The sequence below is a fragment of the Typopeltis vanoorti genome, chromosome 6 (assembly GCF_054136105.1).
Source record: "Typopeltis vanoorti isolate ZY-2024b chromosome 6, IOZ_Tvanoo_1.0, whole genome shotgun sequence".
Classification (NCBI taxonomy): domain Eukaryota; kingdom Metazoa; phylum Arthropoda; class Arachnida; order Uropygi; family Thelyphonidae; genus Typopeltis; species Typopeltis vanoorti.
In genome coordinates this window covers 155,976,399-155,994,860 of record NC_143554.1, presented here as the reverse complement: position 1 = coordinate 155,994,860, position 18,462 = coordinate 155,976,399, and the positions used below count along the sequence as shown (strand labels likewise).

General features: G+C 35.7%; 1 protein-coding gene across 2 annotated transcripts in view; it reads left to right on the top strand.

Annotated features, from left to right (window-relative positions):
• LOC150106127 (TNF receptor-associated factor family protein DDB_G0285149-like) overlaps window positions 1–18,462 on the top strand; it is a 246,739-nt gene that overhangs the window by 36,058 nt on the left and 192,219 nt on the right. For both annotated transcript variants that reach the window (XM_090393876.1, XM_090393875.1), the window contains exon 3: window positions 8,865–8,969. In XM_090393876.1, coding sequence (XP_090250002.1) covers window positions 8,865–8,969 — 105 coding nt within the window. The remainder of the gene's footprint in view (window positions 1–8,864; window positions 8,970–18,462) is intronic.

Here is an 18,462-nt window from a genome sequence, read left to right as displayed (position 1 = left end):
GTTCCTGGCAAATATGTCAACTTGTGCTCTTAGAGAATACACAGACAAATGTAAGAAAGCTAAACACTGTGTCAAACTAGCTAAACAAAAAGTTATGGGAAGACTTTGGTAAGAACACAGAAGATAAATATCAAGAAGGTGGCAAGATATTCTGGAGGTTGTTGAAGAAGTTCAGAAATGGAGGAAAGAGTGTGGTAAAAGGAATTAGAGATGATAAAGTGACATGAAAACTGGAGAAAGAGAAAATCTTGAAGTATGGAGTAATTACTTCGAAAAATTACTGAATTAAACAAGTAGTGAATGAAACAAGCACAGTGGTAAAAAATACTCAACAGGCATGTAGTCAAGAATACATATCCATAATTGAAGTATAAAAAGTCATCAAAAGCCTGAAATGTGGAAAGGCAGCAGGAGTAGATGATATTCGACCAGAAATGCTCAAGTATGGAGGTATAAAAGTCTTACAGTGGCTGCACTACATAGTAGAGGAAGCCTTGGCAGACGGGCGAATTCCAGATGATTGGAATAGAGCTCTCATAGTACTCATAAATAAAAAAGAAAATAAAACTGAATGTATGAGAATTAGAGAGAGATTTCTCTACTGAGCGTTCCGGTAAGATTTACTCAAGTATACTTGAGAAACGTTAGGGAAGGATTGTGGAAGAAAAGCTTGGTTAAGAACAACTTGGTTTCATGCCAAATAGAGACACTCAGGATCAAAAGTTGAGAAATCATGGAAATATAACAAAGATCTGTTATTTAAGTTTTGTAGATCCAGAAAAAGGCATATCACAAGGTGCCAAGAGATAAGCTATTAATTAAACTACAGTTATGTAGCTTATTGAATTTGTTCAATCAGCAGTTAGAATTGAAGGAAGTACAGAAGATGGTATGATGTTAAATCTGGTGTCAGACAAGGATGTACATTATCTGACTCTGTTATTCATTATCTATATGGATCACATTATGAAGGAAAGTGGTATTAAATCTAATATCAAAATTGTAGATGTTAATGTTATCCCTTTGCTTTATGTGGAAGATGTTATACTTCTAAATAAATCCTCTACAAGTCTGCAAGATTCCCTGTCTAAATTGAATAAAATAACTGTTGTATAGATATGATATGAAGGTCAGCATTAAAAAGATAAAGACAATGAAAATAGGCAGAAACATTGAAAATATCAACTGCATTGTGAATGGAGAATGTATAGAACAAGTAAAACATTTCAGCTACTTACAATTTTTTGTGAAGATGGTAAATTAAATATGGAAATAGACAATAGAATCAACAAAGTTGGTATGGTAGGAAGTCAAATGAATAAATTTATATGGAATAAGAGAGACATTAGCCAAAACACTAACTTAGCTATATACACGACAGTGTTCAAACCAATTTTAACTTATGGATCTGAGAGCTTGTTTAGAAGTAAAATACTTTACCAGAGACCTGCAGAAATGAGAGTTCTGAGAAACATTAGGGCATGAACAGATGACATTAATGGTAATATCATATTAAAAACGAGGATATTAGCTAAGAACTTGACATTGTCAGCCTCCAGGAATGGTTTAGCAGAGCTAATCTCAGGTGGTATGGTCACTTAAACAGATTGGGTGAGGAAAGATTAGCAAAAAAAAGTTCTCTGCCAGGTTGGGAGAAAAAAAGACCAGGAGGAAGACGAAGGTATAGGTGGATTGATATGGTAAGTGCCTTAGAAGATAGAAATATAAGATCTGATAATGTTGGAGTCTTGACAGGGATTTGGAGGAACATTGTAGATAGGAAGTTAGTAATGATTTTAATTTTTCATGTAGTACTGTCATATCCTGTACATCCCCGTGAGGGTACATGGCAGGAATTCTATGATGATAATGATGAGTAAAAAAAAGACTTGGGAAAATTGTGATACAAAGGATAACTTAATGCTGTCAGTTATAAAAGTATGGATGTGAGATGCAGAAATACGAAAAATGTGTTCTATGTTGGTAGAATCCATGCCTGAGCGAATAATAAACTTATTAGAAACAAAGGAGCACATATAAATTATTAGGTAAACTTGGAATTAAATTTTTTGTGCTTATTTTCTTGCAAAATTAAATTTTTTTTTAAATGATAAGTACTTTGTATTAATTTGTTCGTTACGAAATGTGTTGTTTGTAAACTGTTTATTCTCTAAAGTTAGGCATGCAAAATTCGTAATACAAATAGTGTTTCTTCTAATTTTTTAAATTATTTTTTAAGATAATTTTATATATATATATATATATATATATATATATAAATGTATTATTATTTTTTTAAGGTAATTATATATATATATATATATATATAAATGTTGATAGTGATATTTTCTTCCTGGTGCAGGACACCAGAGTGTACAGATGATTTGAAATTGGAAGTGATCACTATTTAGTCTTGAGCAGGATAAAATTGAATTTCATATTGAAAAGAATAACATGAAAGAAAGTTTTAAAGCGAATAAAAGTTGAGCAGCTCTCAGATATGAACTGTAGACTAAAATACAGAAAGATTATTGAAGAAAAAATGAAAGAGTTTGAGAACAGGAACTAAACCTTGGATATTCAGTGGCAAGCCTTGAAGAAAATCCTGATTGATTCAGCCAGAGAGGCATGTGATGAGGTAGTCTGCAAGGATAGAAAAATCAGAACTCCATGGTGGACACAGGAAGTTAAGGAGGCAGTGAATGAAAAGAAGAAAGCATATCAAAAGTTCCTGGCAAATAATTCAGCTTTTGCTCTTAGAGAATACAGAGACAAATGTAAGAAAGCGAAACACTGTGTAAAACTAGCTAAATAAAAGTCGTCATCATCATCAATTCCTTCCATGTACCCTCAAGGGGTGTACAGGATATGACAGTACTACATGAAAAAATTACATCATTACTAACTTCCTATCTACAATTTTCCTCCAAATCATTCTGTTACTTGTCAAGACTCCAACATTATCAGATCTTATATTTCTATCGTCTAAGGCACTTTGTACCATATCAATCCACCTATATCTCGGTCTTCCTCTGGGTCGTTTTCCTGCCAACCTGGCAGAGAACACTTGTTTTGCTAATCTTTCCTCTCCCATTCTATTTAAGTGATCATACCACCTGAGATTAGCTCTGCTAATGCATTCCTGGATGCTGACAATGTCAAGTTCTTTCCTAATATCCTCATTTTTAATATGATATTGCCATTGATGCCATCTGTTCACGCCTCTAATCTTTCTCAGGACCCTCATATCTGCGGTCTCTAGTCTTTGGTCAAGGGTTTTACTTCTGACCCAGCTCTCAGATCCATAAGTTAAAACTGGTTTGAACACTGTCTTGTATACAGCTAATTTAGTGTTCAGACTAATTTCTCTCTTATTCCATATGAATTTATTCAATTGACTTCTCACCATACCAGCTTTGCTGGTTCTGTTGTCTATTTCTATATTTAATTTACCATCTTCAGTAAGAATCGTGCATAAGTAGCTGAAATGTTTTACTTGTTCCACAGATTCTCCATTCACAACACAGTTGATATTTTCAATGATTCTGCCTATTTTCATTGTCTTTGTCTTTTTATTGCTGACCTTCATACCACATCTATTACAACAATTATTCAATTTAGTCAGAGAATCTTGCAGACTTGTAGCGGATTTATTTAGAAGTATAACATCATCCGCATAAAGCAAAGAGCTGACATTAACATCTCCAATTTTGATATCAGGTTTAATACCACTTTCCTTCATAATGTGATCCATATAGATAATGAATAACAGAGGGGAAAATGTACATCCTTGTCTCACACCAGAATTAACATTAAACCATCTTCCTGTACTTCCTTCAATTCTAACTGCTGACTTACAACTCAAATAAAGACTAAGTATTACTTGATATAATGCCCCATTGACACCATATAACTGCAGCATATTAAATAGCTTCTCTCTTGGCACCTTGTCATATGCCTTTTCAAAATCGACCAAACTTAAATACAGATCTTTCTTATATTCCCATGCTTTCTCGACTATTTGTCATAAAGTGAAGATCTGATCCTGACAGCCTCTATTTGGCCTGAATCCAGCTTGTTCTTCACCAAGCTTTTCTTCCACAATTCTTCTCAACCGTTTCTCAAGTATACTTGCATAGATCTTGCCAGGAACACTCAGTACGGAAATACCTCTGTAATTCTCACATTCAGTTTTATTTCCCTTTTTCTATATGGGTACTATGAGAGCTCTACTCCAATCATCGGGAATTTGTCCCTCTGTCCAGGCTTTCTGAACTGTGCAGTGCAGCCACTGTAAGACTTTTATACCACCATACTTCAGCATTTCTGGTCGAATATCATCTACTCCTGCTGCCTTTCCACATTTCAAGCCTTTGATGGCTTTTTCTACTTCAAGTATGGATGTGTATTCCTGACTGCATGCCTGGTCAGTATTTTTTACCACTGTGCTGTCATCACTGCTTGTTTCTTTTAGCAGTTTTTCAAAGTAATTACTCCATACTTCAAGGATATCTTTTTCTCCTGTTTTCATGTCACCTTTATCATCTCTAACTCCTTTTACAGCACTCTTTCCTCCATTCCTAAGCTTCTTCAACAATCTCCAGAATATTTTGCCACCTTCTTGATATTTATTTTCTATATTCTTGCCAAAGTCCTCCCATGACTTTTGTTTAGCTAGTTTTACACACTGTTTAGCTTTCTTACATTTGTCTCTGTATTCTGTAAGAGTAAAAGCTCACTTATTTGCCAGGAACTTTTGATATGCTTTCTTCTTTTCCTTCACTGCCTCTTTAACTTCCTGTGTCCACCAGGGAGTTCTGATTTTTTTATCCTTGCACACAACCTCACCACATGCCTCTCTGGCAGAATCAATCAATGTTTTCTTCAGAGTTTGCCACTGAATCTCCAAGGTTTGATTCCTGTTCTCAAACTCTTTAATTTTCTTTTCAATAATCTTTCTGTATTTTAGTCTACAGTTTACATCTGAGAGCGGTTCAACTTTTATTCGCTTTAAAACTTTCTTACATATTATTCTTTTCAATATGAAATTCAATTTTATCCTGCTCAAGACTAAATAGTGATCACTTCAAATTTCAAATCCTCTGTACACTCTGGTGTCCTGCACCAGGGAGAAAATATCACTATCAACAATAACATAGTCAATGAGACTTTTCTTATTCCTAGCCTCTTCTCTCCATGTGAATTTGTGCACATTTTTATGTTGGAACATGGTGTTAGTAATAACCAGTCCTTGTCCTGAGCAGAAATCCAACAGATATTTGCCATTATTATTATTAGCTTTGCTCTTTTCTCCAAATTTTCCCAAAATGTTTTTGTATGTCTCACAATCATTTCCTACTCTGCTATTTAGATCCCCAACAAGGACCAACTTTTCCTTTTTCATTGTGTCAGTTGCTTTTTCTAAAGCGTCAAAAAATTCCTCCACTTCTACCTTAGTAGAACCTTCTATGGGACCATAGGCACAAATAAGTCTCATTGTCCAGTTCCCCATTCTTATATTTGCCCACATTACTCTACTTGAGACTGACTGCCATTCAAGAAGATTAGCCTCGTATTTTGTGTTGAATACTATGGCTACGTCTTCTTTTCCTTGATTGTCATTGCCTGAATATAACATTTTGTATTTATTGCTCAGAAAGATCTCACCAGTTTTGTTCTTTTTTGTTTCAGTCACCCCTATTATGTCGATCTGGTACTTATCTAATTCCTCGGCTAGCTCCATTTCTTTGCCATTCAGGCTTCTTACATTGATAGTACCGATCTTTAATTCTGGTGATGTTGAGTTGGGGTTTGTTTTCAGATTTGTTCCAGTAGCTGACTTTTCGCTGTTCATCCTGGTTTCGTGGCGAAAACAACGGGGTCCTTGTTTAACCGGGCGACACCCCAGCCGGCATGAAATTTTGTCATGTTGTACCATCATTTTTTATTTTGTTTTAACTAATAAGAATACAATTTGGTCGGCTAAATCCCAAATTGCCAGCCCATCCTCGTTCATTCAGTATCAAAGTAGATACCCAACAGGGTGCACCACGAGAAGGTGAGGAGTGGACATTAGGTCAGAAGCCCTGGTCGGTTCTCCGCATTCCTTTAAAGGCTATGTGGAGGTCTCCTCTCAGTTATACAGCTCTGACCCTTAAGTACCCCTAAATAAAAGTTATGGGAGGATTTTGTCAAGAATATAGAAAATAAATATCAAGTTGGTGACAAGATATTCTGGAGGTTGTTGAAGAAGCTTAGAAATGGAGAAAAGAGTGCTGTAAAAGGAGTTAGAGATGATAAAGGTGACATGAAAATGGGAGGAAAAGATATCTTTGAAGTATGGAGTAATTACTTCGAAAAATTGCTAAATCAAACAAGCAGTGATAGCACAGTGGTAAAAAAAGACTCAACAGGCATACAGTCAGGAATATATATCCATACTTGAAGTAGAAAAAGCCATCAAAGGCTTGAAATGTGTAAAGGCAGCAGGAGTAGATGATATTCGAACAGAAATGCTGAAGTATGGTGGTATAAAAGTGGCTACTGCACGGTTCAGAAAGCCTGGACAGAGGGACGAATTCCTGATGATTGGAGTAGAGGTCTCATAGTACCCATATATAAAAAGGGAAATAAAACTGAATGTGAGAATTACAGAGGCGTTTCCCTACTGAGTGTTCTGGTAAGATGTATGCAAGTATACTTGAGAAACGGTTGAGAAGAATTGTGGAAGAAAAGCTTGGTGAAGAACAAGCTGGATTCAGGCCAAATAGAGGCTGTCAGGATCAGATCTTCACTTTAAGTTAAATATTTGAGAATGCATGGGAATATAACAAAGATCTGTATTTAAGTTTTGTCGATCTAGAGAAGGCATATGTCAAAGTGCCAAGAGAGAAGCTATTCAATATGCTACAGTTATATGGTGTCAATGGGGCATTATATCAAGCAATACTTAGTCTTTATTTGAGTTGTAAGTCAGCAGTTAGAATTGAAGGAAGTACAGGAAGGTGGTTTAATGTTAAATCTGGTGTGAGACAAGGATATACATTATACCCCTCTGTTATTCATTTTCTATATGGATCACATTATGAAGGAAAGTGGTATTGAACATGATATCAAAATTGGAGATCTTAATGTCTTCTCTTTGCTTTATGCGGATGATGTTATACTTCTAAATAATCTGCTACAAGTCTGCAAGATTCTCTGACTAAATTGAATAAACTGTTGTAATAGATATGGTATGAAGGTCAGCTTTAAAAAGACAAAGACAATGAAAATAGGTAGAGTAGTGATTTTCTTCCTTGACTGCTTGTTTAATAACTAAAACACTTTTTTTGAATGTTAGTCAAGTGGGTTTTTTAAATTATTGCCCTCCATGTTTTCCGATTTTTGCTATCGGCATCTTCATGTAATATAATTGGTAAGCTGAATGAAGGTAACAGACTAGGTTTTAAACTGACAGTTCTAATTCATACAAAATTAATATTGTGTGAGACAATGTGCGTGTATCGGATACATGATTTATTTGTTACGAGACATAATGTAATTGGCGTGAAAGTTCATTTCTTTGATGTTTAGTGATCTGATTAAAGCTTTCCAAATTTCGGGTAGGATTAGACCTTGATTCTTGTTTAGGTTTCCTGTTGAACGGGCGACCGTAGCAGCCTCCTTGAAGGTACTGGAATGGTAGTTCTCTTGTATATAGGGTATATGACTCTTATCCCACTCAATGAGATGGTTGGTAGAGGCAAAGTGGCAAGAAAGGCCTGAAATATCTTGTCTGTTGTGTCTAACATTTGGAAAGCTTTAATCAGATCACTGAACATCAAAGAAATGAACTTTCACGCCAATTACATTATGTCTTGTAACAAATAAATCATGTTCCCCAGACACGAGCATTGTCTCGCACAATACTAATTTTGTATGAATTAGAACTGTCAGTTAAAAACCTAGTCTGTTACCTTCATATTGCTTAACAATTGTATTCCCTGAAGATGCCGATAGCAAAAATCGGCAAAACATGTAGGCAATAAATTAAAAACCCATTTGACTAACATTTAAAAAAAGTGTTTTAGAAAATAGGTAGAATTGTTGAAAATGTCAACTGTGTTGTGAACGGGAAACCTGTGGAACAAGTAAAACATTTCAGCTGCTTAGGCACGATTTTTAGTGAAGATGGTAAATTAAAAATGGAAATAGACAACAGAATTAACAAAGTTGGAATGGTAGGAAGTCAATTGAATGAATTCATATGGAATAAGAGAGAAATTAGTCAGAACACTGAATTAGCTGTATAAAAGACAGTGTTCATACCAGTTTTAACTTATGGATCTAAGAGCTGGGTCAGAAGTAAAACACTTGACCAAAGACTGGAGACTGCAGATATGAGAATCCTGAGAAAGATTATAGGCGTGAACAGATGGCATCAATGGCAATATCATATTAAAAATGAGGATATTAGGAAAGAACTTGATATTGTCAGCATCCAGGAATGCATTAGCAGAGCTAATCTCAGATGGGATGGTCACTTAAACAGAATGGGCGAGGAAAGATTAGCAAAACAAGTGTTCTCTGCCAGGTTGGCAGGAGAAAGACCCAGAGGAAGACCAAGATATAGGTGGATTGATAAAGTGCCTTAGACAATAGAAATATAAGATCTGATAATGTTGGAGTCTTGACAAGTAACAGACTGATTTGGAGGAAAATTATAGATAGGAAGTTAGTAATGATGTAAATTTTTCATGTAGTACTATCATATCCTGTACACCCCTTGAGGGTGCTTGTGAGGAATTTGATGATGACGATGATATATATAAATTTATTTTATTTTTTTAAGATGATTATATATAATTTATTTTTCTTTCCAGTTCACATCACATGTTGTGGATTATGTACGAATCAAAGACTTGAAGGTGTGCTGTGTCAATTCTCAAGAAGGTTGTAAAAGGATAATATATTTACAGGATCTTCAGGTATTATGCTTTCATTTTTTTCTCTAAAATTTAAGAAGTGCATTGTTGTTATATATGGAATAACTGCGTGGATAGGTTTATGTGTTCGTCACACATGTTGAATCGGATTTAAACGGTATTGATGTGCACACAGATTGATAAGAAAATAACTATTTATTAAGCTTAAAAGAACTTGTTGTTTAATACTGACCAAATACAAATATTTTAACATTCTTTGCCTACCAGTTTTGCTAGCAAACTGTCTAGCTTTTTCAGGGTGTTGTTGGAAAAGTATAAAAAATACCAGTAAATTGAAAATACTGATAAATTGCAAATTGAAAGGAACATAAAAACGTTGTAAGCACTCTAGTAGCTAAGGTTGCACGTTCGTGTGACAGAGACTGAGTGGACTTATTGTTCTTAATTGTTATCACGTATGCGTGTTTGTTGTAAACGCATAATGTGATTACTAGCTAGCTGTAGAAGGATAATATATTTACAGGATCTTCAAGTATTATGCTTTTATTTTTTTTTCTAAAATTTAAGAAGTGCATTGTTGTTATATATGGAATAACCGCGTAATAATTGCAAAACTAGTTGGCAAAGAATGTTAAAATATTTGTATATGGTCAGTATTAAAGAATAAGGTTTTTATGCTTAAATATATTAGCTATTTTTCCACATGATAGAGTGAAAAAATAGCTCCATGCCATATTTAGATGACGATTATAGACATCGTTTATTCAAGGAAGCCACAGTAGTGTTAAAAACTGGTGGAAACCTCAACAGAAACCAGGGTACTATTCTTAACAGTTCATGGAAAAACCTCATCCTCTCTCTAAATCCATCTGAACTACTGCTAGCTAGTAATCACATTATGCGTTTACAAAAAACACGCATGCGTGATAATAATTAAGAACAATAAGTCCACTCAGTCTCTGTGACGCGAACGTGCAACCTTAGCGGTACGTTTAATTTGAACTGTTTAATGAAACTATTTATTAACTTAAAAGCTAATATTTCTCTGGTATTATATCCAGCATCTTCAGAGCACACAAAGTTTGTTTCAAATGCGAGACAATCACAATCCAGTGTAACAGTGGTGCTAGTATAAGTAATTGTGGCGTGCAACACAAGACTAAGGTCCTAATAAGGCAGCATCTAAGTTAAAAAAAAAAAAAAAAAAAAAAAAAAAAAAAACAGTAGTCCAAAGTTTTGAAAAAAATAAAATAAATAAATATTAATTTGGTCTTAGGATGACTTGTCTCCCAAGTCTTTGGTAGATTTATACTGCCATACTTGTTAAGGTTTATAGTATGTTTTAAGGCTTCTGTTGATTTCAGGAACAACCTCTCTGACTTGTAGAAGCTTCTGTGCAGTACTTTTGTTTTTTTCCAATTGATCCTGTCTGCTGGAGTATCCAAAGCATGGTCTACCAGACCCACTTGCCATAGCGAAAGTGCCAGATATATTTTTTACAGAGGTGTGCCGGCCATATGTGCAATGTGCGCAACACACACAGGCATCAGGATAGTAAAGTCACCAAAGAGGAGGAAATACTTAAAAAAAAAACCCGTTTTTTAAAGTGATTTTTTTATTGGGGGGGGGGATAGGGGCACCAACTAATGTTTTGCACACAGGCACCGGAAGCTACTGGCGCACCCCTGATTTTTTGTGTTCACTGAGGCGGATGTTTACAGTTTTTCCTGTCTGTCCGTAGTAGGCTCGATGATGAGAACAGCGCACTTCATAGACACCTGGATGTGATAAAGGAATGAATCTGTCCTTAGGTGAACAGATGAGAGTTGCCAGTTTCACATAAGGTTTAAATACGGTGCGCAGTTGGTGTTAAGCACCCTAGATATCTTTTCAGGTGTGCCTTTAATGTATGGGATGGTGATAGTTTTGTTGTAATCTTCTATGGTAGATGGGGGGGGGGATTTCTGGGTAGCATTTAGTATTTTATCTATCTTATGGGGATTATAGCCATTGGTTAAGAAGGTGTGACATAGGTGAGAAAGTTCAGCAGTGAGAGCAATGTCATTGGAACAGATTGCTCTAGTTCTATGGGTTAGTGTTTTAAAGATACCATATTGTTGAGAAAGGTGATGGTGTGATTGTTTGTGTAAATATCTCCCTGTTTGTGTGGGTTTTCTATAAACCTGTAAACCGAAAATAAGGAACCTTCTGGAAGACATGTGATAAGTGTGTAACCTTTCCTGACTGGAACATTCATAAACTTAGTAATTTCCTAAGTGAGTACCACATGATCGCTGTCACCAAATAGAGGCAGAATAGTTATGTCTTTAACTGAAACGCCCTCTGACACTATAATGAAATCTAACACTCTTTGACCTTGAGTTCCTTCTGTCACGGAAGGGCAGGCAGTCATTGGCTTCTAGTTCCATTGTAAAGTGGATTTTAGGGTGCTGGCTGTTCAGATGCACTAAAAATGTATTGAATGTGTCTGGACCATGTGGCCAAATAGCAAACACGTCATCAACATAGCATAGCTAGAGACTAAGTCTGAGAGTGGCTGTGTTGATAGCTAGCTTTTCCAGATATTCTATGTAGAAGTTGGCAAAGGGGGATCCCATAGCTGTCCCATCTAATTGTTTGTATATTTTCCCTTTCCATGTAAAATAACCTGCCTGCACTGTGAATTTAAATAGCTGAAATATATCAGGGGGAAATTGTGAATTTACTAAGTTAAGTGTTTCAGTCAGTGGTACATTAATGAATAATGAGGTGATATCAAAACTCACCATTAGGTCTGAACTATTTAAGGTGTGATTTTTTAAAATATTTTTAGGTGGGTAGAATTTTTAACAAAAGAGGGAAAATTGTTTGTGCAAGTGGCTAGTGGTTTGGCTAAATGTTTAGCTAGTTTATATGTAGGACTGTTTATACTATCTACAATAGGGCATGAAGGTGTACCTTGTTTGTGAATTTTTGGAGCTCCATATATTCTGGGTGTTTTAACATGAAAGGGTTTGAGTTTGTTGACTGTTTCTTTTGTCCAGGAAGTGACTTTATTCAATAACTTGCACACCTTATTCTTTTGTGAGTTGGTGGGATCTCGATCTATAATTTGATATATTGACCGGTCCTGGAGGAGTGCGTGCATTTTGCTTTCATGTTCTGTTGTATCCATTACTACAGTTGCGTTTCATTTGTCTGATTTGGTTATTGTAATGTGGTTATTATTGCGTAGCTCTTTTAGAGCCATTATTTCTTTATGTGGGATATTATTTTTGGGAGGCTTAGAATGGATTAGAATATTGGCTGCGTCTAACCTAATATTATTGGCTATTGCTGGAGGTAGGTCGTATATTCCACGTTCAACGGAAGCCATTATTTTGGTTTTTGCAACTTCTTTAGGAGTAATGGCAAAATTGTGTCCATGACTTAATGCACTCGTGGCTTCTTTGGTTAAGGTTAACAATGATAAGTTCACAACGACGCCATCTTGAAGTTATTGCAGCTGCTGCGTAGCACTGCATTGCTGGAGGATTTCAAATTTCTTCTGGTGCCGGTTTTTAACTTTAGCGAATTCTTTGTTGGCCGTAGGGTCGGAGATTAAACATACTCCAAACTTTAACAAGTATGGCTGTATAAATCTACCAAAGATTTGGAGACAGTCATCCTAAGACCAAATTAATATTTATTTATTTTTATTTTATTTTTTTCAAAACTTTGGACTACTGTTTTTTTTTTTTTGTTTGTTTGTTTTCTGTTTTTTTTTAAACTTAGATGCTGCCGTATTAGGACTTTTGTCTTGTGTTGCACGTTGCAATTACGTATACTAGCCCCCACTGTTCACCGGATTGTGGTTGTCTCGCATTTGTAACAAACTTTGTTTGTATGTCTGAAGATGCTGGATATAATACCAGCGAAATATTAGCTTTTAAGTTAATAAATAGTTATTTTCATATCAATCTGTGTTCGCATCAATACCATTTAATTCCAATTCAACATATATATGGAATAATTCATAACACATTACTGAATCATAATAATCATTATATTGCTCATTTCTGGAACTGAGTTATTAGAGTAGGGTGCCCATAAATTAAAATATTGGAGGATAGGGGTTTGAAATTTAGCCCAAAAAAAAATTAGATTATTTTCAGCTATTTAAAATTCACTGTTTCGACTACAAAAATCATTAAAGCAAACTGGAACAAATTTAGATATTTTCTTATTTTAATATTTTAAATTAAATTAAAATTTAATTGTTTGTAGCAGCTAATTAATAAGTAATCAAGGACCAAACTGGTAAATAGATATAAAACAGAAAATTAAAGTGATATTGTTTTTTTTTAATAATAAAGTGAAATTTCCAGTAAAAATACATAATGGGAAGCCCACAGTTGTCTGCTCTGGTTGTTTTTGTATTTTCCCTTTCCATGTGAAATAACCAGCATGTACTGTAAATCTGAATTATTCATTCATATCTTGGGGGAAATGTGACTTTAACAATTCACACAAAAACAAAAAACACAAGGAAATAAGTCCACACTTATGTAGGCAAAGTGGACATTAGATCCAATTTTTTCAAAACCGAAGGTTTCATAAAATTGACCTGAGAGCTTACAAGAAACAATCTTCAGCATAGAAGTTGCCTTAGCTTAAAAGAAATGAGTGCTGCCCAAGCATCCATATATTCATCTTTTATTAAAGCATTTCTTTTAGGTTTCACTGGCCTGACAGCTGTTTTGAACTGGTCGGTTCTCTTCAGAGACCAGGCAGAAACCTTAAGAGAGCAATAACTCATTCAGTACTAAGGAATCAAATGTCAGAAAAATATATTTTTCATAAGTGAATAATTAACAAGGAAAAGAAGGAGTAGCCATGGTATTCAACACAAAATACGAGGCTAATCTTCTTGAATGGCAGTCAGTCAGTCTCAAGTAGAGTAATGTGTGCAAATATGAGAATGGGGAACTGGACAACGAGACTTATTTGTGCCTATGGTCCCCCAGAAGGTTATACTAAGGTAGAAGTGGAGGAATTTTTTGAGGCTTTAGAAAAAGCAACTGACACAATGAAAAAGGAAAAGTTGGTCCTTGTTGGGGATCTAAATAGCAGAGTAGGAAATGATTGTGAGACATACAAAAATATTTTGGGAAAATTTGGAGAAAAGAGCAAAGCTAATAATAATAATGGCAAATATCTGTTGGATTTCTGCTCAGGACATGGACTGGTTATTACTAACACCATGTTCCAACATAAAAATGTGCACAAATTCACATGGAGAGAAGAGGCAAGGAATAAGACAAGTCTCATTGACTATGTTATTGTTGATAGTGATGTTTTCTCCCTGGTGCAGGACACCAGAGTGTACAGAGGATTTGAAATTGGAAGTGATCACTATTTAGTCTTGAGCAGGATAAAATTGAATTTCATATTGAAAAGAATAACATGTAAGAAAGTTTTAAAGCGAATAAAAGTTGAGCAGCTCTCAGATGTGAACTGTAGACTAAAATACAGAAAGATTATTGAAAAGAAAATGATAGAGTTTGAGAACAGGAATCGAACCTTGGAGATTCAGTGGCAAACTCTGAAGAAAACATTGATTGATTCTGCCAGAGAGGCATGTGGTGAGGTTGTGTGCAAGGATAAAAAAAATCAGAACTCCCTGGTGTACACAGGAAGTTAAAGAGGCAGTGAAGGAAAAGAAGAAAGCATATCAAAAGTTCCTGGCAAATAAGTCAGCTTTTTCTCTTACAGAATACAGAGACAAATGTAAGAAAGCTAAACAGTGTGTATCTAAACAAAAGTCATGGGAGGACTTTGGCAAGCATATAGAAAATAAATATCAAGAAGGTGGCAAAATATTCTGGAGGTTGTTGAAGAAGCTTAGGAATGGAGGAAAGAGTGCTGTAAAAGGAATTAGAGATGATAAAGGTGACATGAAAACAGGAGAAAAAGATATCCTTGAAGTATGGAGTAATTACTTTGAAAAACTGCTAAATGAAAAGCAGTGATAACAGCACAGTGATAAAAAACACTGACCAGGCATGCAGTCAGGAATACATATCCATACTTGAAGTAGAAAAAGCCATCAAAGGCTTGAAATGTGGAAAGGCAGCAGGAGTAGATGATATTCGACCAGAAATGCTGAAGTATGGTGGTATAAGAGTCTTACAGTGGCTGCACTGCATAGTTCAGAAAGCCTGGACAGAAGGACGAATTCCTGATGATTGGAGTAGAGCTCTCATAGTACCCATATATAAAAAGGGAAATAAAACTGAATGTGAGAATTACAGAGGTATTTCCCTACTGAGTATTCCTGGCAAGATCTATGCAAGTATACTTGAGAAACGGTTGAGAAGAATTGTGGAAGAAAAGCTTGGTGAAGAACAAGCTGGATTCAGTCCAAATAGAGGCTGTCAGGATCAGATCTTCACTTTACGACAAATAGTCGAGAAAGCATGGGAATATAACAAAGATCTGTATTTAAGTTTTGTCGATTTGGAAAAGGCATATGACAAGGTGCCAAGAGAGAAGCTATTCAATACGCTGCAGTTATATGGTGTCAATGGGGCATTATATCAAGCAATACTTAGTCTTTATTTGAGTTGTAAGTCAGCAGTTAGAATTGAAGGAAGTACAGGAAGATGGTTTAATGTTAAATCTGGTGTGAGACAAGGATGTACATTATCCCCTCTGTTATTCATTATCTATATGGATGACATTATTAAGGAATGTATTATTAAATCTGATATCAAAATGATATCAAAATTGGAGATGTTAATGTCAGCTCTTTGCTTTATGCGGATGATGTTATACTTCTAAATAAATCCACTACAAGTCTGCAAGATTCTCTGACTAAATTGAATTGCTGTTGTAATAGATATGGTACGAAGGTCAGCAATAAAAAGACAAAGACAATGAAAATAGGCAGAATCATTGAAAATGTCAACTGTGTTGTGAATGGAGAACCTGTGGAACAAGTAAAACATTTCAGCTACTTAGGCACGATTTTTACTGAAGATGGTAAATTAAATATAGAAATAGACAACAGAATCAGCAAAGCTGGTATGGTGGGAAGTCAACTGAATAAATTTATATGGAATAAGAGAGAAATTAGTCGGAACACTAAATTAGCTGTATACAAGACAGTGTTCAAACCAGTTTTAACTTATGGATCTGAGAGCTGGGTCAGAAGTAAAACACTTGACCAAAGACTAGAGACCGCAGATATGAGAGTCCTGAGAAAGATTAGAGGCGTGAACAGATGGCATCAATGGCAATATCATATTAAAAATGAGGATACTAGGAAAGAACTTGACATTGTCAGCATCCAGGAATGTGTTAGCAGAGCTAATCTCAGGTGGTATGGTTACTTAAATAGAATGGGAGAGGAAAGATTAGCAAAACAAGTGTTCTCTGCCAGGTTGGCAGGAAAAAGACCCAGAGGAAGACCAAGATATAGGTGGATTGATACGGTACAAAGTGCCTTAGACGATAGAAATATAAGATCTGATAATGTTGGAGTCTTGACAAGTAACAGACTGATTTGGAGGAAAATTGTAGATAGGAAGTTAGTAATGATGTAATTTTTTCATGTAGTACTGTCATATCCTGTACACCCCTTGAGGGTACATGGCAGGAATTTGATGATGATAAATAATTAATTACTTTTATTCACTGACGAGAGTTTGCTTATGAAAAATACATTTCTCTGACATTTGATTCCTTAGTACTGCATGAGAGTTTTTTCTCTTAAGGTTTCAGCTTAGTCTCTGAAGAGAACCAACTTGTTTGAAAAAGCTGACAGGCCAGTGGAACCTTGAAGAAATTCACTAATAAAAGGCGAACATATAGATGCTTGGGCAGCACTTGTGTCTTTTATGTAGTGCAAGTTAAGGTAACTCCGATGCCAAGGATTGTATTCTCAGAAGCTCTCAGGTCAGTTTTAGGAAACTTTAATATTTTCTACAAACATTCAGCATTGAAATAATGCTGGATCTAATATCCATGTTGCCTATATAATTTTACATCACCAAAATGAAGCCATATGACTCTTTTTTAGTAATAATTACATACCGTTTATTTAAAACCAATATTTGTGGATTGGTGCAAAAAGATAACAAATGAAGAACTGTATCTTAAAGTAAACGCAAAGAGAATCTAATGCAGAAAATAATTCAGAGAAAATTTGGGCATATCTACCGAATGGATAACAGTAGTAGAGATATCAAAACTTTGATTCTGTACAGTGGATGGTATAAATAGAAGAGTACAACCAAGGCTGTCCTCTTCTATTTATGTGAAATATCTAGATGATGTGAAAGTGTGGTGTTTGCGTGATTTGAGTCACCTGGCAGTGAGACAGAGAGAAATGGCAAAGAGTGGTGAAACAAGCATCAGACACCAACTGACATTGGTCCCATTGATGATGAAGCTAGTGGTGAAGTTTTTCCACTTTACAGTTTTATTTAGCATTGCTTAGGACATAAAATTGTTCAAAGGCATAATTATTATTATTATATGACACCTCCAGGGAGCCCAAAAACTCATTGAAGGAGGGCACCTACTCTACCAACCACAACTACCATCGTCATCTGCACCAACGCCATCTACTGCCCACCACCACTAGTATTTTCACAGACAATCACAAACATCCATGCCCACGGCGGGAATCGAACCCACAGCCTTTTGGCTGGAGAGCAGATACGCTAACCACTCAGCCAACCAAGCAGGCATAAGTCCTTTCATGTATCCATTCTATTATGTAATATAAAATTCATCTACATAAAACTGAAATTATGAATGTGTTATAAACCATCATTAATCAAATTATGCAATAGTTCTTCAACAGTGGCAATTAAGTATTCTTCATTTTAATGTTGTCAAAGATTTCAGTTTATTTCTTCAAAATTCAAGTCATCAGAATTCAAGGAGAACCGGCCTACCAGTCCGGAACCCAGGTGAATTGGGTGCTGGGGGGGGGGGGACCCCCTTTGAAGACTTGATACTCAGGGGCTACCGTGAGTGTCGAGTCATCAGAATTCAAGGAGAACCAGCCTACTGGTCTGGAACACAGGAGGGTGCCGGGGGGGGGGTGTAGCCCCCTAATATATATATTGTTTGTTTGTTTGTTTTCATTTATTTTTCACATAGTCTAGAAACATGCTCCAGAGACAAAACATGGAACTTTTTCAATTCCCTTCAGGCTTCTAATAAACAGGCCAGTGGTGTCACACTGGGCGATGACATTCATATCCCTCCTAATTACAAACGTCTATGCCCATGGTAAGGGATTCAAATCTGCAGCCTGTTGGTTAGAGAGTTGGTATTATGCTAACCTGGTTCACTGAGTGGTTAGCATATCCACTCTTCAGCCAAAAGGCTGTGGGTATGAATGTTTGTGATTGTCTGTGAAAATACTAGTGGTGGTGGTTGGCAGTAGATGGCGTTGGTGTAGTTGCCAACCTTGATGAGTGTTTTTGACTCCCTGGTGGTTCATGTAATAATAATAAGTGAAAGCTGATTTTCATAAAAA